At 45.3% G+C, this 17573-nt stretch overlaps 1 protein-coding gene across 1 annotated transcript; it reads left to right on the top strand.

Annotated features, from left to right (window-relative positions):
- The first annotated feature begins 158 nt into the window (after window positions 1-158).
- Window positions 159-17479, top strand: LOC143830706 (alpha-1-antichymotrypsin-like). Its single transcript, XM_077323576.1, has 5 exons — window positions 159-228; window positions 2141-2769; window positions 6644-6914; window positions 15450-15582; window positions 16885-17479. The coding sequence occupies exons 2-5, from the start codon at window positions 2163-2165 to the stop codon at window positions 17104-17106; spliced, it is 1233 nt and encodes a 410-aa protein (XP_077179691.1). The 5' UTR covers window positions 159-228; window positions 2141-2162; the 3' UTR covers window positions 17107-17479.
- The last annotated feature ends 94 nt before the right edge of the window (window positions 17480-17573 follow it).

The raw sequence follows: 17573 nt of genomic DNA, 5'->3' as shown, positions 1-17573 counted from the left end.
GACCATTCAAATGGGAACTTTATCCTCTGAACTAAAACTACAGCCAAAAAGTACAAAGCATGGTTCAAAGACTATTGCACCAGGTTTTGCTCCTCCCCCTTTTAAATAACCTGTATTTGTTCTGCTTAATAGTTAATAATTAGTAGTGGGCATTGTACATGTCTGGTTTATCTATGACAAAGCAAAGAGACATCAAGTCCAGTTAAAAGGCAGTCTGAGGATTTTCTTGTAAGTATGAAATTTTTTCTCTGTCATTGTTCTGGTGCTCAACAGTCTCGAATAGCAGAATCTTATAAGATTGTAAACTGCAGTCTCTTATAAACTTAAGTCTCTGCAATTTATGCCTCTACCATTGTGATTTAAGGTCATGAGGGCCTAGCCAAACTCAGTGTTATGCTTCAGTTCAGTGTATTCATCCGTCTGGGTTTCCTCCTTTATTCTTCAAAGTGGGCAATTTAACACAAAAATCTCAGTGAACATATTTGCATGGGAATTAATTCTAACTCTGGTAGAGCACGTTGATTACTTGAAGGGCTGCCATATAGAAGATGTTTTCTGTTGCCCCAGAGGGTCAGACCAGAACCAATCATTTTAAATTAATTCAAAAGAAATTTCATAGAATAGAATCATAGAGTTTGAAGGCGCCTCATGGGTCATCTAATCCAACCCCCTGCACTATGCAAGCCACTCACATCTCTATCGCTCATCTACTGTAACCTGCCACCCCCTTGAGCCTTCACAGAATCAGCCTCTCCGTCAGATGACTATCCAGCCTCTGTTTATTCCCCAAAATTCCCACCACCTCCCGAGGAAGCCTGCTCCACTGAGAAACCACTCTAACTGTCAGGAACTTCTTCTGGATGTTTAGATGGAATTTCTTTTGAATTAATTTCACCCCATTCATTGTGGTCTGACCCTCTGGGGCAAGAGAGAACAATTCCGCTCCATCCTCCATATGGCACCCTTTTAAATACTTGAAGATGGTTATCAGATCCCCTCTCAGTTGTCTCCTCTCTAGGCTAAACTGACCAAGCTTCCCCAACCTTTCTTCATATGTCTTGGTCTCCAAACCCCTCACCATCTTTGTTGCTCTCCTCTGGACACGTTCCAGTTTGTCAACATCCCTCTTCAACTGAAGTGCCCAAAACTGAACACAGTACTCCACGTGAGGCCAAACCAGAGCAGAGTAAAGCAGTACCATCACCTCCCGTGATCTGGACACGATACTCCATTTGATACAGCCCAAAATCCCATTTGCTTTTTTAGCCACTGAGTTACACTGCTGACTCATGTTCAATGTATGGTCTTCTAAGATACATAGATCCTTTTTGCACATGCTACTGCCAAGACAAGTCTCCCCCATCTTATATTGGTGTAAATGGTTTTTCCTATCTAAATGCAGAACTTTACATTTGTCCCTATTGAACTTCATTTTATTCAGTTTAGCCCACTTCTCGAGCCTATCAAGATCATCCTGTATTCTGTTGCTGTCTTCAGTTGTGTTTGCTACCCCTACCACTTTAGTATGATCTGCAAATTTAATAAGTATCCCCTCTAATCAGCTAAACATCTGGAAGAAGTTCCTGACAGTTAGGTTGGTTCCTCAGTGGAACAGGCTTCCCTGGGAGGTGGTGGGTTCCCCTTCTTTGGAAGTTTTAAGCAGAGGCTAGATCTGAAGGAAATGCTGATTTTATGAACTTAGGCAGATTGTGAGTGGGTGGGCAGGAAGGGATGTGCCAGTGTTTGTCTCTTGTGGCCCTTCTTTGCATACCCAGGGAATTGATAATTGCTGCTGTGGGATGGTAAGTGAATTTCCTCCAGGCCAGGCTGGATTCTGGAGATTTTTGGTAGGGAGGGATCATTTGGGCTTGAAATTGGGCTCACTGTGGGGTAGGCAGGTAATTGTGCAGGGGGTTGAACTAGATGACCCTGGAGGTCCCTTCCAACTCTATGACTCTATGATTAAGGCATAGTCCCTCTCCAAATCATGAAACCCATGGCCATCATCAGTGTGAATGACTCTAGTAAGAAGGTAAAAAATTGCAACTTCAATAATTACAAGCATGAAATTTTAATCTAATTTCAATTATATCTTACTGCTTAAAAATGATATTCTTTCCATATGTTCCTTTTATCATAGACAGGAAATCCCAAAGAAGGCCATGATTTTCCTTTCCTTATTACTGATTGGTCTGCAGTTCCTCTGTTATCATTTCACAAGACTACAAGAGGTCCAAGAATGTAGAATTGAGGATGATGTCATGTCCAAGATTATCAATTCAAATGCTGATTTTACATTTAATTTGTACAAAGAAATGTCATCTATTCGAGGTGACAAAAACATTCTGTTCTCTCCCCTGAGCATCTCCATAGCCTTTGCCATGTTGTCCCTTGGGGCGGCATCTGAAACCCGAATACAGATTTACAACGGACTAGCTTTCAACCTTTCAGAGATTGAGGAGAATGAGATACATAAGGGATTTTGCCATCTTATTCATAAGCTTAACCTTCCAAGAGTGAAAACACAGGTGAAAATAGGGAATGCTTTGTTCTTTGAAAAGTCGCTGAAAATACGGCGTACATTTCTTGAAAGTGTCAGAAACTTATATCACTCTGAAGACTTTTTTACAAACTTCCTGGATTCCACAAGAGCAAAACAGCAGATCAATGATTATTTGACCAACAAAACCTCTGGGAAAACAGTCAGCACCATCAGGGACCTCAGTGAACAGATACGCATGGTCCTTGTGAACTACTTCTTCTTCAAAGGTAGGTTGGAGACCTAAAGATTTCAAAAAGTTTGGATGGCAGTGCTAACTATTCAACCAACTTAAATGAAGCAATGGTAGCAATGAAGAGGAGGGTCAGGGTGCTTCTGACAGCCCCACAAGTAGAAAGGAGGGTCAGGCTGACAGGAACTCGGGGTGCCTGGAGGAAGGTGGTGGCAGGGTCAAAAGGCAAGATATTGTGTAAACCAAGCTGGCGATGGCAAAAAGTCTTATCCAAAGAGTTTATTAAATCAACCACAGCCAAAGGAAGCCCCAGGTCATATATAATCTTCCTCAGTGACTCAGTAACAGTTGTTTCTTAATCATAAATATCATTAAACGTTATAAAGTTGAAGTTGTGTACAGCCAACTCACTCCCTACCTGATTGGCCCTCCCTGAGGGTGTACTGCCAATAGGGAGAGAGGGCCCTGCCCCAATGAGGCACAATCAATTCAAATGGTGTGCAGATAGGGAGAGACCAGTGCCCCTATGAGGCCTAATCAGTTCAAATTGTATGTAGAAAGGAAGAGAGCACTGTCCCAATGAGGGCCAGTCAGTTCAAATTGCATGCAGATAGGGAGAGGCCACTGTCCAATGAGTGCTGCCAATAGGGAGAGAGTACTGTACCAATAAGGACCAATCCATTCAAATTGCATGCAGATGGGGAGAGAGCACTGTCCCAATGAGAGCCAGTCAGTTCAAATTATGCACAGACAACTCACTCCCTGCCTGTTTGGCCCTCCCAAGGGAGGTGTGCCACCAATAGGGAGAGAGCACTCTACCTATTTGGGCCAATCATGGGGCTCATCTGTCCTCCCCATTTTGTAAACTGCATGAACCTGGTGGTTGATGTGATAACTAGAAGAGGAATATCCAACTCTGTGGACTGAAAATATTGAGGGACTGGAGGCAAAGCCTGTTGCACCCAGGAATACAATGGCGTGAGCACATACATCTGCATTGTGACCTTCCTGGGTTCTGGCCCTCCCCACCACTTGAGATCCAGAGTGGTGAAGTTAAAGAGTAGCAGACTCTAATCTCAAGAGCTGGGTTTTATTCCTGACTCCTCCATTTGCAGCCAGCTGAGTTGCAAACTTCCAGATGGGAGCCTGGAAGTCTTCAGGGGGACGAGAGAAAGACAGGATAAAAGAGGAAGAAAGAACAAATGTAGAGTCCATTGGCACCTTTAAGGCCAACAAACTTTTATCCAAGGTATGAGCTTTAATGTGCACACACAATTCCTCAGATACAGAGAGAAAGGGACAGAGAAAGAAAGAGAGAAAGAAAACTGGGGGAGGGAAGTGAAGAGGGGAGGAAGGCATCAGTTCTTCTGGAAGAAACAGCTGCTTTGCAAGGGCACTGGCACTACAACCACCATCCCCATACAAGTGTCTACACAGGTCACCACCTTCCCATCCAACCCCACATCTTTCAAAGCCCAGGCCAGACAGACCATGGAGGAGTGGGCTGCCTTCTTCCAGCCCCTCCCAAACATCTCCCAAAGGCCAAGCTGGTCGTTTTTTTGGGGGGGGGGATTTGACTTTCCAAAATTGTCTCTTCTGTGTGCTGTATAATGCTGAAGGGATTGTGCTATATATTCAAAGAAGTGCCACCAGCAGGTTCACCACAAATTTGGTGCTGGTAGCTTTGAAAATAGTGCCTCCCACTCCCAGGAAATGTTCCTGTTATGGGTAATGGATATGAAAAAAAAAATCAAAATCTGGAGGAGGGACAGGACAGATCTGAATACCAAATGGGTACCTGGAATCCAAAAAAACAGGAATTGCAATCACTTTCAGGTCCCTGATATCCCGATATGGAAAAAAAAATTAGTGAAACATTTTTAACCTCAATGCTTTCAGTAAGCCCCTATAGTTTCTGCCCACTTGGGATATTACCATACACAAGACACTGTGTGCAAAGAACTGGAAAGCCCCTGTTCCCTTGCCAGCTTTCTACTTTCATAATATACCTTCATAGTTTAAAGTTGCTGTAGGTTTGGAATAGGGTGCATACCTGAATCTGTGCAGATTTCCACAGCAGTAGGGATACAACAGGAGGTGCACTTCCTCCTCTGGCTGCTTCCCCTGAGCCACAGGCACTCCAAATTCAGGAGATTAAGTTTTCTTTTTTGTTTTCCTTTTTTGCTACAAAAAGTTGCCTAAGGTTTAGCCATACCTTTGATCTCACTATCCCTAGTTTCTGGTTTTATTATTTTAACTTGTAGGTGCAGTGAGTGTCTGGAGGGAGGCATTTAAAGGGCCCACCTAATAACTGATTATTTGGAGCAGCTTTTTGATGGACTCCCCTTGTCACAAACCCTTCCCAGGATGCAGACAGTGAGCTGAGTGGGGAATAACCACTTTTGGCTAAACATCCGGAAGAAGTTCCTGACAGCTAGTGTGATTCGGTGGTGACACTGAGGGCCATTCCGCACCGGGATCCATGTAGGAAATTGTTTGCTGAACGAAAAATCGCCATTTTAAATAGTGGGATTCGGCGTAACGCATACCTGCCTTTGTAGTGGAATACAGTTGCGTTTCTATCGTTTCCCACAGGGTCCCGGTCTCTGCAAAAATTGCTAGCCAGGAAGCGCTATTGCTAAGCTGTGTCCCGCCCCTGGCCGTCAAGCAGCCAATGGGCGGCCGTTATCATGCTCCCAAACAGCCCCTTTCCCTTTAAGGAAGTTTAAAAAAACACACACACACGTTGCAACGAATCTGCGTTGATTCGTTGTAACGGAGAGACCCATCCAGCTAGCAGGTGGTGTTTGAGCTGCCGTTTCATCGTTGCCACGCTCCCCCCGAGTGAAAAAAAAAATCCCCCCCCCCTCACGGGCGCGATTTCCGGCCGAAAACAGTGTGAAAAATAAAGTGAAAATAAACCAGCAAACGGGCCTCTGCGATGCTTGTGCTTGGTGACTTTAAACAGAGGGGCTGCAGCCAGGGAAGCCTCGCTGGGTAAACGAAGGCTCGCTGGTGCGTTGATCTCCGCTCGCTCGGAGAAAAAAAAAATGGCGATCACTTCGCCGGAAGATCAGAAGAGAGAGCCAGGGGAGGGACTTTGCAGAAACCGCAACAATGATAACGCACAGAACTTTCCCGCTAGTGTTGCAGATTGATTGCAGGAGTGTAGCGCTTTCCGGAGGGTGAATCCACTTTTTGGGATTTCCCTGAAAGCGCTACAACGAAGCGCTTTTTGCAGATCGGTTTCAGGAGTGTTGCAGATTGTCAACGACGTTGTGCATAATGGCAAAACTGTAGCGATTTCAATTAGTAACCACTAGATCTAAAGCCCATTTCACTTTGTAATGAAATGGGCCCTAGATGGCCTGAGAGCAGGCCCACCCCCCACCCCCCACCCGAGGCTCTATTGAGCCTTCTCCCGGCCGGCGGAGCAGCCTCGCCGCATCTACGACGCGGCGAGGCCGCTCCGGCAGCCGGGATAAGGCTGTAACTGCCACCCCCTACCCGAGGCTCTCTCGAGCCTTCTCCCGGCCGGCGGAGCGGCCTCGCTGCATCTACGACGCGGCGAGGCCGCTCCGGCAGCCGGGAGAAGGCTGCAAGGCCCACCCCCCACCCGAGGCTCTCTCGAGCCTTCTCCCAGCTCCCCATTGGCTGCTTGGGGCGGGATGGACACTCGGAGTTTTTATCCCGGACAGGGCCCTCCCTAACTCCTCCCACAGTGCCCTTACTGCTTTATTCAGTCCGTGGCGCTCCACGCCACGGGGCTGTTTAAAGATTGTGCTATTTTGGACGAATGCGGAATGGCCGCCAATGTTGGTCTGGATGGGTGACTGGCCTGATCCAGCATGGCTTCTCTTATGCTTTCATGATATTTATACAGTTCTCTCACTTCTTATTTTTCTCCTAAGGAGTGTGGTTAGCTGGCTTCTCTTACCAATTAACATTTGAAAGCGATTTTGGGGCATACGGAAACACAACTGTTAAATTAAAAGTGATGGAGAAAGTAGGCACGTATGGATTTTTCCATGATGAAGATCTGTCTTGCAAAGTAGTACAAATACCTTATACAGACAATGCTGATGCATGGTTCATCCTGCCAGATGAAGGGAAACTCAAAGAGGTAGAGAGATCTTTGGTAAGAGAAGATCTGGATAAATGGCGAAGTTCTTTTGACGACAGGTAAGTAATTTTTCTGGGTTCTTTTCCAATATCGTTCCTATAGAATTAACTATTTTTAATATTAAAAAGGCATCTGATTTAAATTAATGTTAAGAACATTATACTCATCCATACAATTATACTTTTAAAGGGATTGTATGAAGTGTATTTTCTTTTATCTCAGTTATTGTCAAAATTAATAAGAACTGTCATCTGCATACTTAACCTAGGTGGTGAGTGCCTAGAATTCTCTGAAATGACTGAAAACAATCTAAGGTTCCTTGAATATTTCAGTTCCTTGAATCACAAGATAGTAATAATTTAATGGCAAGCTATGTTATAAAGCTATGTTATAAGAGCCAGTTGATTCTGCACTCCCCCACATGCAGCCAGCTGGGTGACCTTGGGCTCCCCACAGCACTGATAAAGCTCTTCTGACGGAGCAGCGATATCAGGGCTCTCTCAGCCTCACCTCCCTCACAGGGTGTCTGTTGTGGGGAGAGGAAAGGGAAGGTGAACGTAAGCCACTTTGAGACTCCTTCAGATAGAGAAAAGTGGCATATAAGAACCAGCTCTTCTTCTTTTTCTAAATGACCCAGGAGGTCCCTTCCAACTTTATGATTCTTTCATGGGGTAATTGCATAGAACATTGCAACAAATATAACAATCATAACATGTCAACCAGAATAATATTTAAACAGGAACAGAAACATTGACACAGCTTTGGGTTGGTCAGATTCTTTGGTCATGGAAGGGGGTGTCTGGGGGGCACTGGATGTTTTCGGCCTGGTTGGCCTCAAGAAAATGCCTGGTGGAGGAGCTCCCTTATGCAGGCTCTGTGAAATTGTGAAAGTTCGGGCAGGGTTCTGATCTCTTCTGGGAGCTCATTCCACCAGGTGGGGGCCAGGACCGAAAAGGCTCTGGCCCGTTTTGAAGTCCAACGTGCTTCTCTGGGGCCAGGGATCTGCAACCAGTTGGAGGTGCGGCACATAAGGCTCTTTGGGGGGTATATGCAGAGAGGCGGTCTCTCAGGTACACTGAGCCCAAAGCATGTTTGGCCTTATAGGTTATTACCAAAACCTTAAGCTTAATCCAGAATTCAACTGGGAGCCAGCCAAGTTGTTAGAGTACAGGCTGGATGTGGTATCTCCATGGTGTATTAGTGAGAATCCTGGTCACAGCATTCTGCACCAGCTATAGTTTCCAGATCAAGGAAAAGGGTAGGCCTGCATAGAGTGGTCATTCAGAGGGGCCAGCACATCTTCCACCCAGGAATCAGCAGGAAAAGGAAGAAGAGGACAGAAGAAGCCCTATGATTTGCCCTCATTGGCAGAGTGTTCTCTCCCTATTGGTGGCACACCCCCAGGGAAGGGCAATCAGGTAGGGAGTGAGGTGTCTGCACACAATTTGAACAGATTGGTTCTAATTGGGAGATTGTTCTCTTCCTGTTAGTAGCACAACCCTGGGAGTGCCAATCAGGTAGGAATTGAGTTGTCTGACCTTCAGTGTCATCAAAGTAGGTGTCACTACTGTTGTGGAAGGGAAGCAACACCTTGATTTCTCTGGCTCTTCCATCTCCCAATCTAGGCAGGCCTGCCTGCCTGCCAGCTATTGCAAGAAAATCATTTGCCTCTGTCATCTCATGAAAGACTGTTTACTGCCTTCTGGTGGGCCTCTGGTTCATAGTATGTGCTTGTTTTTCCCCAATCTGTCTTGGGGAGGAAGTGTGATTGCTATTAGAAGTCTCCAGTGAGTCCTACATATAGAAAGGGATATACAGAGAACACATAGGATGTAGTGCCCCAAGTTCCATGGAGAAAGGTAGGGAAATCTACTAAATGAATGAACAAATCCATGATGTTTTGTTTATAGTTATAGATGCTCAAGAAATTAATAATACAAACATCAAGTAAACAACCTGACACTAATACAGGAGTCATTTCTGCACATTGCCTAAAATAGCATAATGCCCGCTGAATTGCAAAGCACAATAATTTATTACGCCTCACCAACCCTCCATACTTCCATCACCTTCTCATCTTTATTGGCTGTCTTTTCGTCCTATTTGCCTTCCTTATTTGAAGTCTGAAAAGGCATAAGAGAGAGCAATGTGCTTAAAATTTTGTATTTCAGCTTGTCAATCACTCTAGGCAACCAATTCCCTCCCAGCACATCTTGCCACTGTTTAAAAGTCTGGCGATCATACACACATACGTATATATAAATAGTACTTATTTGTTGAAATGCATATTCATATAATCATAGAGGCATAGTTTTATGGAAATAAATTGCAAAAAAAACCCCACAGATCTACTAGTAATAGGCAGATGTAAAGTTGATCATTCCTCCACGCCCCCATGTTACCCCATGTCACACCCACGGATCACTTGAATAAAGCCTCCACGAAGCACAGCTGTCTGCCATTGCTCTTTGTCTGCCTCTTCAGAGTGGCCATCTCTGTTAGTGTTGCTGGCTCAGATATACATTCTAGTGGGATGAGTTTATGCCACCCACCTTCGAATGAGGGCAGAAACAGCATTGTTCTACAAGAGGATGATGAAGATCAAGAGGAAGGCTGATCATCATAGATCTGTCACTATCTGTGCCCAAAGCAAGACCTTGGTTCTCTCCAGGAGGGCTCGCAGGGCAGCAAAGAAAAGATGGTATACTCTCTCCGAGATGTGGGTAGACAAGAGAACCACGACTGGTGGGATAATTTTGTGCTTGCCAACTGGAGTGATGACCAATGGATCCTCAGCTTCAGGATGTTTAGTGGAACCTTTAACGAAATCATCAACTTGCTTCAGGGGAGGCTGGAGCAGCAGCTGTCATGCATGTGCCTGCCAATCCCAGTGGAAAAGAGGGTGGCCGCAGCCATCTCGCCAACTTGACATGCTACAGGCTGGTTTCAGAGCAGTTTGGGCTGGGAATGTCCACCATTGGCAAGATTGTTTATTGGCAAGGTAGGTCGTTCTGCTTCGTGATGGAGGCAGAGCTACACAGCAAGGTGGTATGCCTTGGTGACAGAATTGGCAAGGTAGATAGTCTTTGGAGCTCCATTAATATATTAAATATTGCTGTTTTTTTTTTTTACTATGGCCAACTGCAGCAATGAGCAGGCATTTATTTTTCCCTCTGTCCAGCACATGCCAGGATGGAGGACAAAGCACTTTCCACGTGATTCTTCCACTTAAACTTTTCTCCTTTTTCTATTTCTATTTATTTCCTGTAGAGTATGGACAGGTTGGGAAGGCTGGGCTTCCCACATTGTTTTGCCATGGTGGATGGCAGCCACATCTCCATAAGAGTCCCAAAAGTTAGCCTCCAGGAGTTTGGGTACAGGAAGGATTTCTGCTCCATGCACCTTCAGGGAACTGTGGACCACTCCAGGTGTTTTATAGATGCAGATGTGGGATGGAGAACACACAGTGCCTTTGCCTTCCAGGAGTTCAACTTGCACACTGCTATGGACACTGGGGTTTATGTCCCAACAGTTACCATAGAAGGGAGTTCAGGTTCCAGCTCTGATCCTAAGTGATAGCGCATACCCTCTGAGAAGGTGGCTAATGACACCTGATAAAAGTCCATGCACAAATAGACAAAGTTATTACAACCTTAAGCATTCCCATGCAAGAAACATGGTGGAGCAAGATTTTGGGAGATTTAAAAGAAGATGGAGGTCTTTGACAGCCAGGCTCCATGTCCACCTTGATAACATGACGCGTCTTGTGATAGCTTGTGTCATCCTCCACAACATACATGAGGAGAAGGGGCACGAGATCACAGTCCCACAGGAAAAGCCAGAAGCAGTGGTGGTTGATGAAGAGGCACCCATCACTAACCAAAGGAGCCTGGAGCATCCCACAGGAGGCATCCCACAGGAGAGTGGAACATCTGGCAGGCAGCAGGGTACCCAGCATTGGAGCAGAGGGGGCACCTGTGTAAGTTGCTTCCATGTAATGTGGTTTTATAATGGGCTGAACCCCCCATAAACCCCTCAAACAGTCTTTCCAAAAATGTTCTGCCAAGGCACAACTTTAAAATTGCTGCTAGGTGCCCCACCCCTTAGAAGATGCTTTAAGGGAGTTTTCCAACTAAAGGGGGGAAATTGGCCCTTTTAAAATGGGGATGTAATAGCTGGGTAAGCAAATGTGGTTCATGGAAGCAGATGTAGTTGAATGAAACTTGTGCCCGCTTGATGGCCACACAACAGCATGTCCCCCTCAAAGTGGCCCACAACATTGCCCCCATGAGTGGGAAAAGCCTTTTGTTGCCTTTTTAAATAGTTTACATGCCCTCTCTCATGGAAAGGGCATCTGAAGGCATGGTCCTTTCCAGGCAGACACCCACCCCTTTCGTGTAACCCAACAACACATCCAGATATTGAGATAAAATATACTTTATTGATGGCAACACAAAACAAGACCATCACTTATCTTTCACCTCTTTCTGATTCTCCCCACCTCTTCAGCAGCTCTGGCACCAGCAAGGCTTGGCAGACCACCATCAGAGGGGATGTAAATAGTTTTGTGGATAATGAAGCTGTGGGTTGAGGGAGGGGTGTTGTGTTGTGATTCGTATAGGGCAGTGGTCCCCAACCCCTGGTCTGGAGACTGGGACCAGTCGGTAGATCATTCAGTACCAGGCTCCTCCTCCTCCTCCTCCTCCTTGGCTACTGCCTCGGGGGCTGCCCTGCCACTCTGCTGCCGGCTCACCTTTGGTGCTCTCCAGCGGCCGCCATGGCTAGGGCTCCCCCCGGTGTGGCACTGTGCAGCTTCTGTTGACAGCACCCCCCAGTGGGAAAGCAAGTCCGGGGCGCCAGTGGGAAAGCAAGCGGAGCAGGGGCTCAGGCGGCAGCGACGTCCCTCGGCAGAAGACTACCCATCCCCCAGGCCTCAGTAATAAAAGGTGATAAAAAGGTTGGGGACCACTCATGTAGGGGATAGGAGGGAGGACTTGGGGAAGGGTAAGAGGGAGTTTTTCTTTGTATTAAAACATTTTAATAAATTGTATAAATTATTTCTAGGTTGCCTTTTCTTTCTTTTGTAGTAAAATTTTTTAAAAACACCCCCACCCCATCATGGTACACACAAAAGCAGAGGTATTATGGGGACTGATTCCCCATGCTTTGATTCCATCTAGATATCAATATGAGGGGCTACTGTTAGGAGATGGTGTGTACCACAAAGGGGGTGGAAAAAGTATTATTGGGAGAACTGTTACACACCTGGTGAAGAGGGCTTTAAACTAGATCCAAAGGGGGAGTGGGATGTAAATTCAGAACTTGGTGTGATGGCAAAAATTCAAGATGAGCAGATTGCAAATCTACAGGGATTGGCACATAAGCAGGGAACTACTAACTTTCAAGGAAGTTCAAAAACCAAAACCATGGGGCACACAAGGAATAGGTTATGATGTCTCTACACTAATGCATGGAGTATGGGAAACAAGCAGGAGGAACTAGTAGCCCTAATAGAGGAAGGGTGCTATGACCTAATTGGAATCTCTTGGATGCTTTAGGATGCTTAGGGCTGATCCTGCATTGAGTAGGGGGTTGGACTAGATCGCCTGTATGGCCCCTTCCAACCCTATGATTCTATGATTCTATGAATCACAGAAACTTGGTGGGATAATACTCACAACTGGAATACTAGAATCGAGGGGTACAATCTATTCAGAAGGGACGGACAAGAAAAGAAGGGGAGAGGCATAGCAATATATGTTAAGAATCTTTATACTTGAGAAGAAATACAGGTATCTGAGCATGTAAGTTCAGTTGAGTGTATTTGGGTAAATATAAAAGGAGTGCAACTTAAATGGACTCCGAGGAATGGTAGAGGACAGGAAGGCCTGGAAGATCATTGTCCATGGGGTCGCGATGGGTCGGACACGACTTCGCACCTAACAACAACAAAAGTAGTAGGAAAGGAGAATGGTACAATTGTGGAGGTATGCCATAGACCACCAAGCCAGTCAGAGGATTTGGATAAGATACTCCTAGCCCAAATTACACAATTCTCAAAGAGGGGGGAAACAGTGGTCATGGGTGACTTCGATTACCCAGATATCTGTTGGAAGACCAACTCTGCTAAAATTGCAAACTGCATTAAATTCTTAACTTGTCTTGTTGACAGCTTCATTTCCCAGAAACTAGAGAGGGGTACTTGTTAATGGTTCAGCATCTTCTTGGAAAAGAGTGACAAGTGGAGTACCCCAGGGATCTGTCCTGGGGCCTGTGTTGTTCTACATATTTATAAATTATTTGGATGAGGGTTGCAGATGATACTAAACTGAGAGGGGTAGCAAACACAACAGAAGTCAGAATCAGAATTCAGGATGATCTTGATAGGCTCAAGAAGTGGGCTAAACTGAATAAAAGAAAATTCAATAGGGACAAATGTAAAGTTCTGCATTTAGGTAGGGAAAACCATCTATACCATTATAAGATGGTATAGATGTATCTTGGCAGTAGCATGTGTGAAAAGGATCTAGGAGTCTTAGTAGACCATACCTTGAACATGAGTTAGCAGTGTGACTCGGTGGCTAAAAAGGTAAATGGGATTTTGGGCTGTATCAAACAGAGTATCGTGTCCAGGTCTCAGGAGGTGATGGTACCACTGTACTCTGCTCTGGTTCAGCCTCACTTGGAGTACTGTGTTCAGTTTTGGGCACCACAGTTGAAATGGGGAGAGACCTGTTCATTAGCCTGGGTTGTTGGCTCGGGGAGTTGGGTCTCTGTAAAAATGGGGGGGGGGGGGGGGAATGGACCTCTAGCACCCCAGAAAAGCTGCCCCAGGGACACACAGAAGAAGGGATTACCAGGGACAAGTGTTGTTTGATGAACATTGGACCTCGTGTTAGGCAAGAGAAAGGGAGTGCAACAGAGGCACATGCAGACCTGGGCAACCCACGTGGAGAAACAAATAAGCATATAAATGCCTACTACCTGTCAGAGATTCAGGTAGCCTAACCCGCAGCCCCTCCACTCCCTGCTTACCAGAGGCAGTTGGGCAGTGGAGACTGGCTTCCTCCCTTGGTGGGATTATGATGGGGTTCTGGGTGACCATCTCAATCCTCTCCTGCTCTTCATGGATCCTCATGTGAGCCCTTCCCATTGCTGGTCCCTCGCTGGGATCGTCCGGGTGCTGCTGGCCGCTCACCTCTATCACCTGCTTTCTTTTGGTTAATTTCAGGCTACGAGCAACCCTTTGGGGCCAGCCGTCACCATCTTCCTCCCTGTAAATGCCCCTTTGAATTTCAAAATACGGGCAGGTTACTGGAGCCATTCTGGTTTGCAGGTTGTGGCTTAGGTAGTGGAAATATTCCACCCGCATTGTCTTGGTCTTGGACCAGCACTCCAGCCTAGTCCTGTTGTAGCCAAGAGCCCTCAACATTATTGCCACCTCCTCAAAAACCTCCTGGTTTCTGTGGGAGGCATTAAGGGCATTTTGGACCTTCTTGGCAAAGATTGCAAGAAAGTCTCTGACGTCTGAGTCCCTCCATGTAGGTCCCCTTCCACTAGGCTGGAAGCTTTATCCCTGAGAAGTCTGCTGCTAAGTGTACTCCATCTCGTTCCAGACGTGAATGGAAGAAGATGTCCAGCCAAGGAAGCCACTTTGGTTTTTCTGGGTTCCCACATAGCTCCGCCCAGGGAAATTCTCTACTCCTGATTGGCCCATCTACATTGACCAGATGGGGTCACAAGTCCACTTGAATTCTTGCTGGCAATGTTTCCTTTGTCCATGGAGCACGCGGTCGCCGTCATTTATTTTGCAGGCGTGTAAATGAACGTGCATTTAAACACAGCCAACACAGAACGTGTAGCAATCAGCAATGAAACCAGAGGGTGTTACATAATGTGCACGTTTGGTCATGGCAAGGCAGTCACAGCTTGGAACAAAATGATATTTTTTATTGTTGGTTTGCCGGGTTCACCAAAAAAACATGTTGCTTTCACAATTCTCATGGCTTTGTAAAACAAAACAACATTGAGAAGAAATCTTTGTGTCACATCACTGAATAACTTTAGCTTCCGCGGGTAACTCGCCTCTCCTGTGCAAGTATATGGGTATTCGTTGCTCCAGCTGCATCGTCATTTTAAAAAAGAGACTTCTTCCCATTCCTGGGAAGAAGGGAGAGGGAAGCGGGTGTGAGGGCAGGAAATTGCAGGGCTGACTATAGCGTGATTGAGCCTCCATATGTTTCCTCTGCTAGTTTCCTGTTGGTAGATGGCGCTATTTAGGTTGGTGAATCCACTTTTTTTAATTCGAAGTCATGCTTTAAAATGGGGGATTTAGCAAGCCGATTTCTGCCCGGACGCTGGATGTTGGCAACATCATATGGAGGGGCGAGAATATAGCGACTTCTTTTGGCAAACATGACACTACATTTAACGGGTGCAGAAATGCCCAGGGGAGTGAGATACCTGAATAAAAATCCTAACAAGTCATTGTTTAATTGTTTACACATTACAAATCAGGTTTCAATTGGTATGCTGTTTAAATAAAATTGTCATTTATATGTATTTCTTTCTCTTTTTTTGCTGTTTGCTAACAGAAAAATAAAATTACGGATCCCAAAATTTTCCATTTCTGCATCCAGTAATGTCACAGACCTGTTGCAGAGACTAGGTGTGGCAAATGCTGATCTGCCTGAGATTACAAGAAAACTCAACCTGAGGATTTCTCAGGTATGGATGTGCATGTCGGTGGGGTTGGTGCTAGACATAACTATTACATCTCATCAAACATTTCTTGAGGGACTGGAATTTGATGACTTGACCTAGGCTTTGAGTAAAAGTAGTACGTAAGTTAACCTTTAACTAATTAGACAAGAATTGATCAGGAGTTGGGCTCAAAGTAGGATACTTTATGGGTGCATTTAATTTTATTTAAAGTCATTATCCAGCAGTAAAACCAAAGAAAACGAATAGCAAAACCAGTGAGATCATGAATACAGTCCTATACAATACACAATTTAGGTTTCACATTATACCAGTCAGAGATCTCCACACCCTGATGACTACATAGTAAAACTTCACCACCATATAAGACATAGTAGTGTCCTTATCTGCAAGTAAAAAATTAATTAAGAAATCAGCAGAATATCCAGGGAACCTGGTCATCAGAGGCAAAATCAATGTCTAGCATTCTGATAAAAATTGCACTACTGTAGAATCAGGATAAATGTTTGAATTGCACAATTCAATTGAGAGCCAGCTTGGTGTAGTGGTTAGGATTGCCGACTTCTAATCTGAAGAGCCGGGTTTTGTTCTCCGCTCTTCTACGTGCAACCGGCTGGGTGGCCTTGGGCTTGCCACAGCACTAGAAAGCTGTTCTGACAGAGCAGTAATATTAGGGCTTTCTCAGCTTCACCTCCCTCACAGGGTGTCTTTTGTGGGGAGAGGAAAGGGAAGGCAAATGTAAGCTGCTTTGAGAATCTTCTTCATCTTCTTTTTCTCCTAAGCCACTTCATGTAATCATGGATTGCTTGCCTAGGTTTAGATATGTCTGGATCATCAGGCACTGGTGGCCCTCCTGGGTCTCCAGGCATGGAGACTAAATGTCACCACCCCATAGCATAAGAGAGGGGGCACATGTCACCAGCCTACAAGGGGGGGCCTTCGATGAAGCGGCTCCTCACTGCCAAAGCAGAGAATCAAGGAGAACCACTGGGACTGTAGCAGGAACATTCCCCACCCACTCACTATGACAACTTGAAGTCTATGGGAAATGGTGTCACCCTTTGGTGTCATCATGACGGAAATGGTGTCACCATGACGGCCGCTGGAGAGCACCAAAGGTGAGCCGGCAGCAGAATGTCAGGGCAGCCCCTGAGGCAGCAGCCGGGGAGGAGGACGAGGAGGAGCCATGGCCCGGTACCAAATGTTCCAGGGATTGGTGACCACTGCTCTATTGTCAGTCACCTACAGCTCATCCGATAATGTGAATGCAGGCTTATTGCAAAATAAATGTTTCTTCCTTTGCTACAGGCTTTTCATGAATCTGTGCTAGTTGTCCATGAAGATCACACTGAGCTGTCTCAGATAAGTACTCGGATTTACTCTACCACAATTTTTCAACAACTAATTGAGCTGACTCCCCCTCCCCCTCTCCTAATCGAGTTCAACAGGCCTTTCCTGATGGTTATTATTGATACTTCAACAGGAACCATTTTGTTAATGGGGAAAATTGTGAACCCAACCAGAGAATAACAACACCAATCAGGGGGCAATAAATACATCTTTTAAGGGTTATTACCCTTGTAAAGCATCAACTGAACTCCAATGTTTGTAATAAAATTGTTGGAATAGCATGCGTCAGCAGCTTCAGTCATGAAAGAGTTAATGTTCTAATGTATTCATTTAGCTAATTAGCATAGAGCCTACAGGGCATCAAGTATGAGTTCCCCACCCACTGTCTGGTTAGTCAAGATGGCAGTTGGAGTGTGTGAGGCACTGAGGCAAGATGGATAACTGAAGAGTAGTTTCCATTGTAAGAACAGAAGCTGAGATAGTGTAGTTTAGAAAGATCGACTGTTGTTATTGTTTTGTTATCTTTCGAATAGTAAATATTTTATAGAAGCTATACACACATCTGCATGATTTATTACTTTTTACCTCACATGTTCCGACCAAAATAATACTAAATCATTGCACTCTTGGAAGCTGACCTCTTTTGT

The sequence above is a fragment of the Paroedura picta genome, chromosome 2 (assembly GCF_049243985.1).
Source record: "Paroedura picta isolate Pp20150507F chromosome 2, Ppicta_v3.0, whole genome shotgun sequence".
Taxonomy (NCBI): Eukaryota; Metazoa; Chordata; class Lepidosauria; order Squamata; family Gekkonidae; genus Paroedura; species Paroedura picta.
This window is presented reverse-complemented; position numbering and strand designations above follow the sequence as displayed.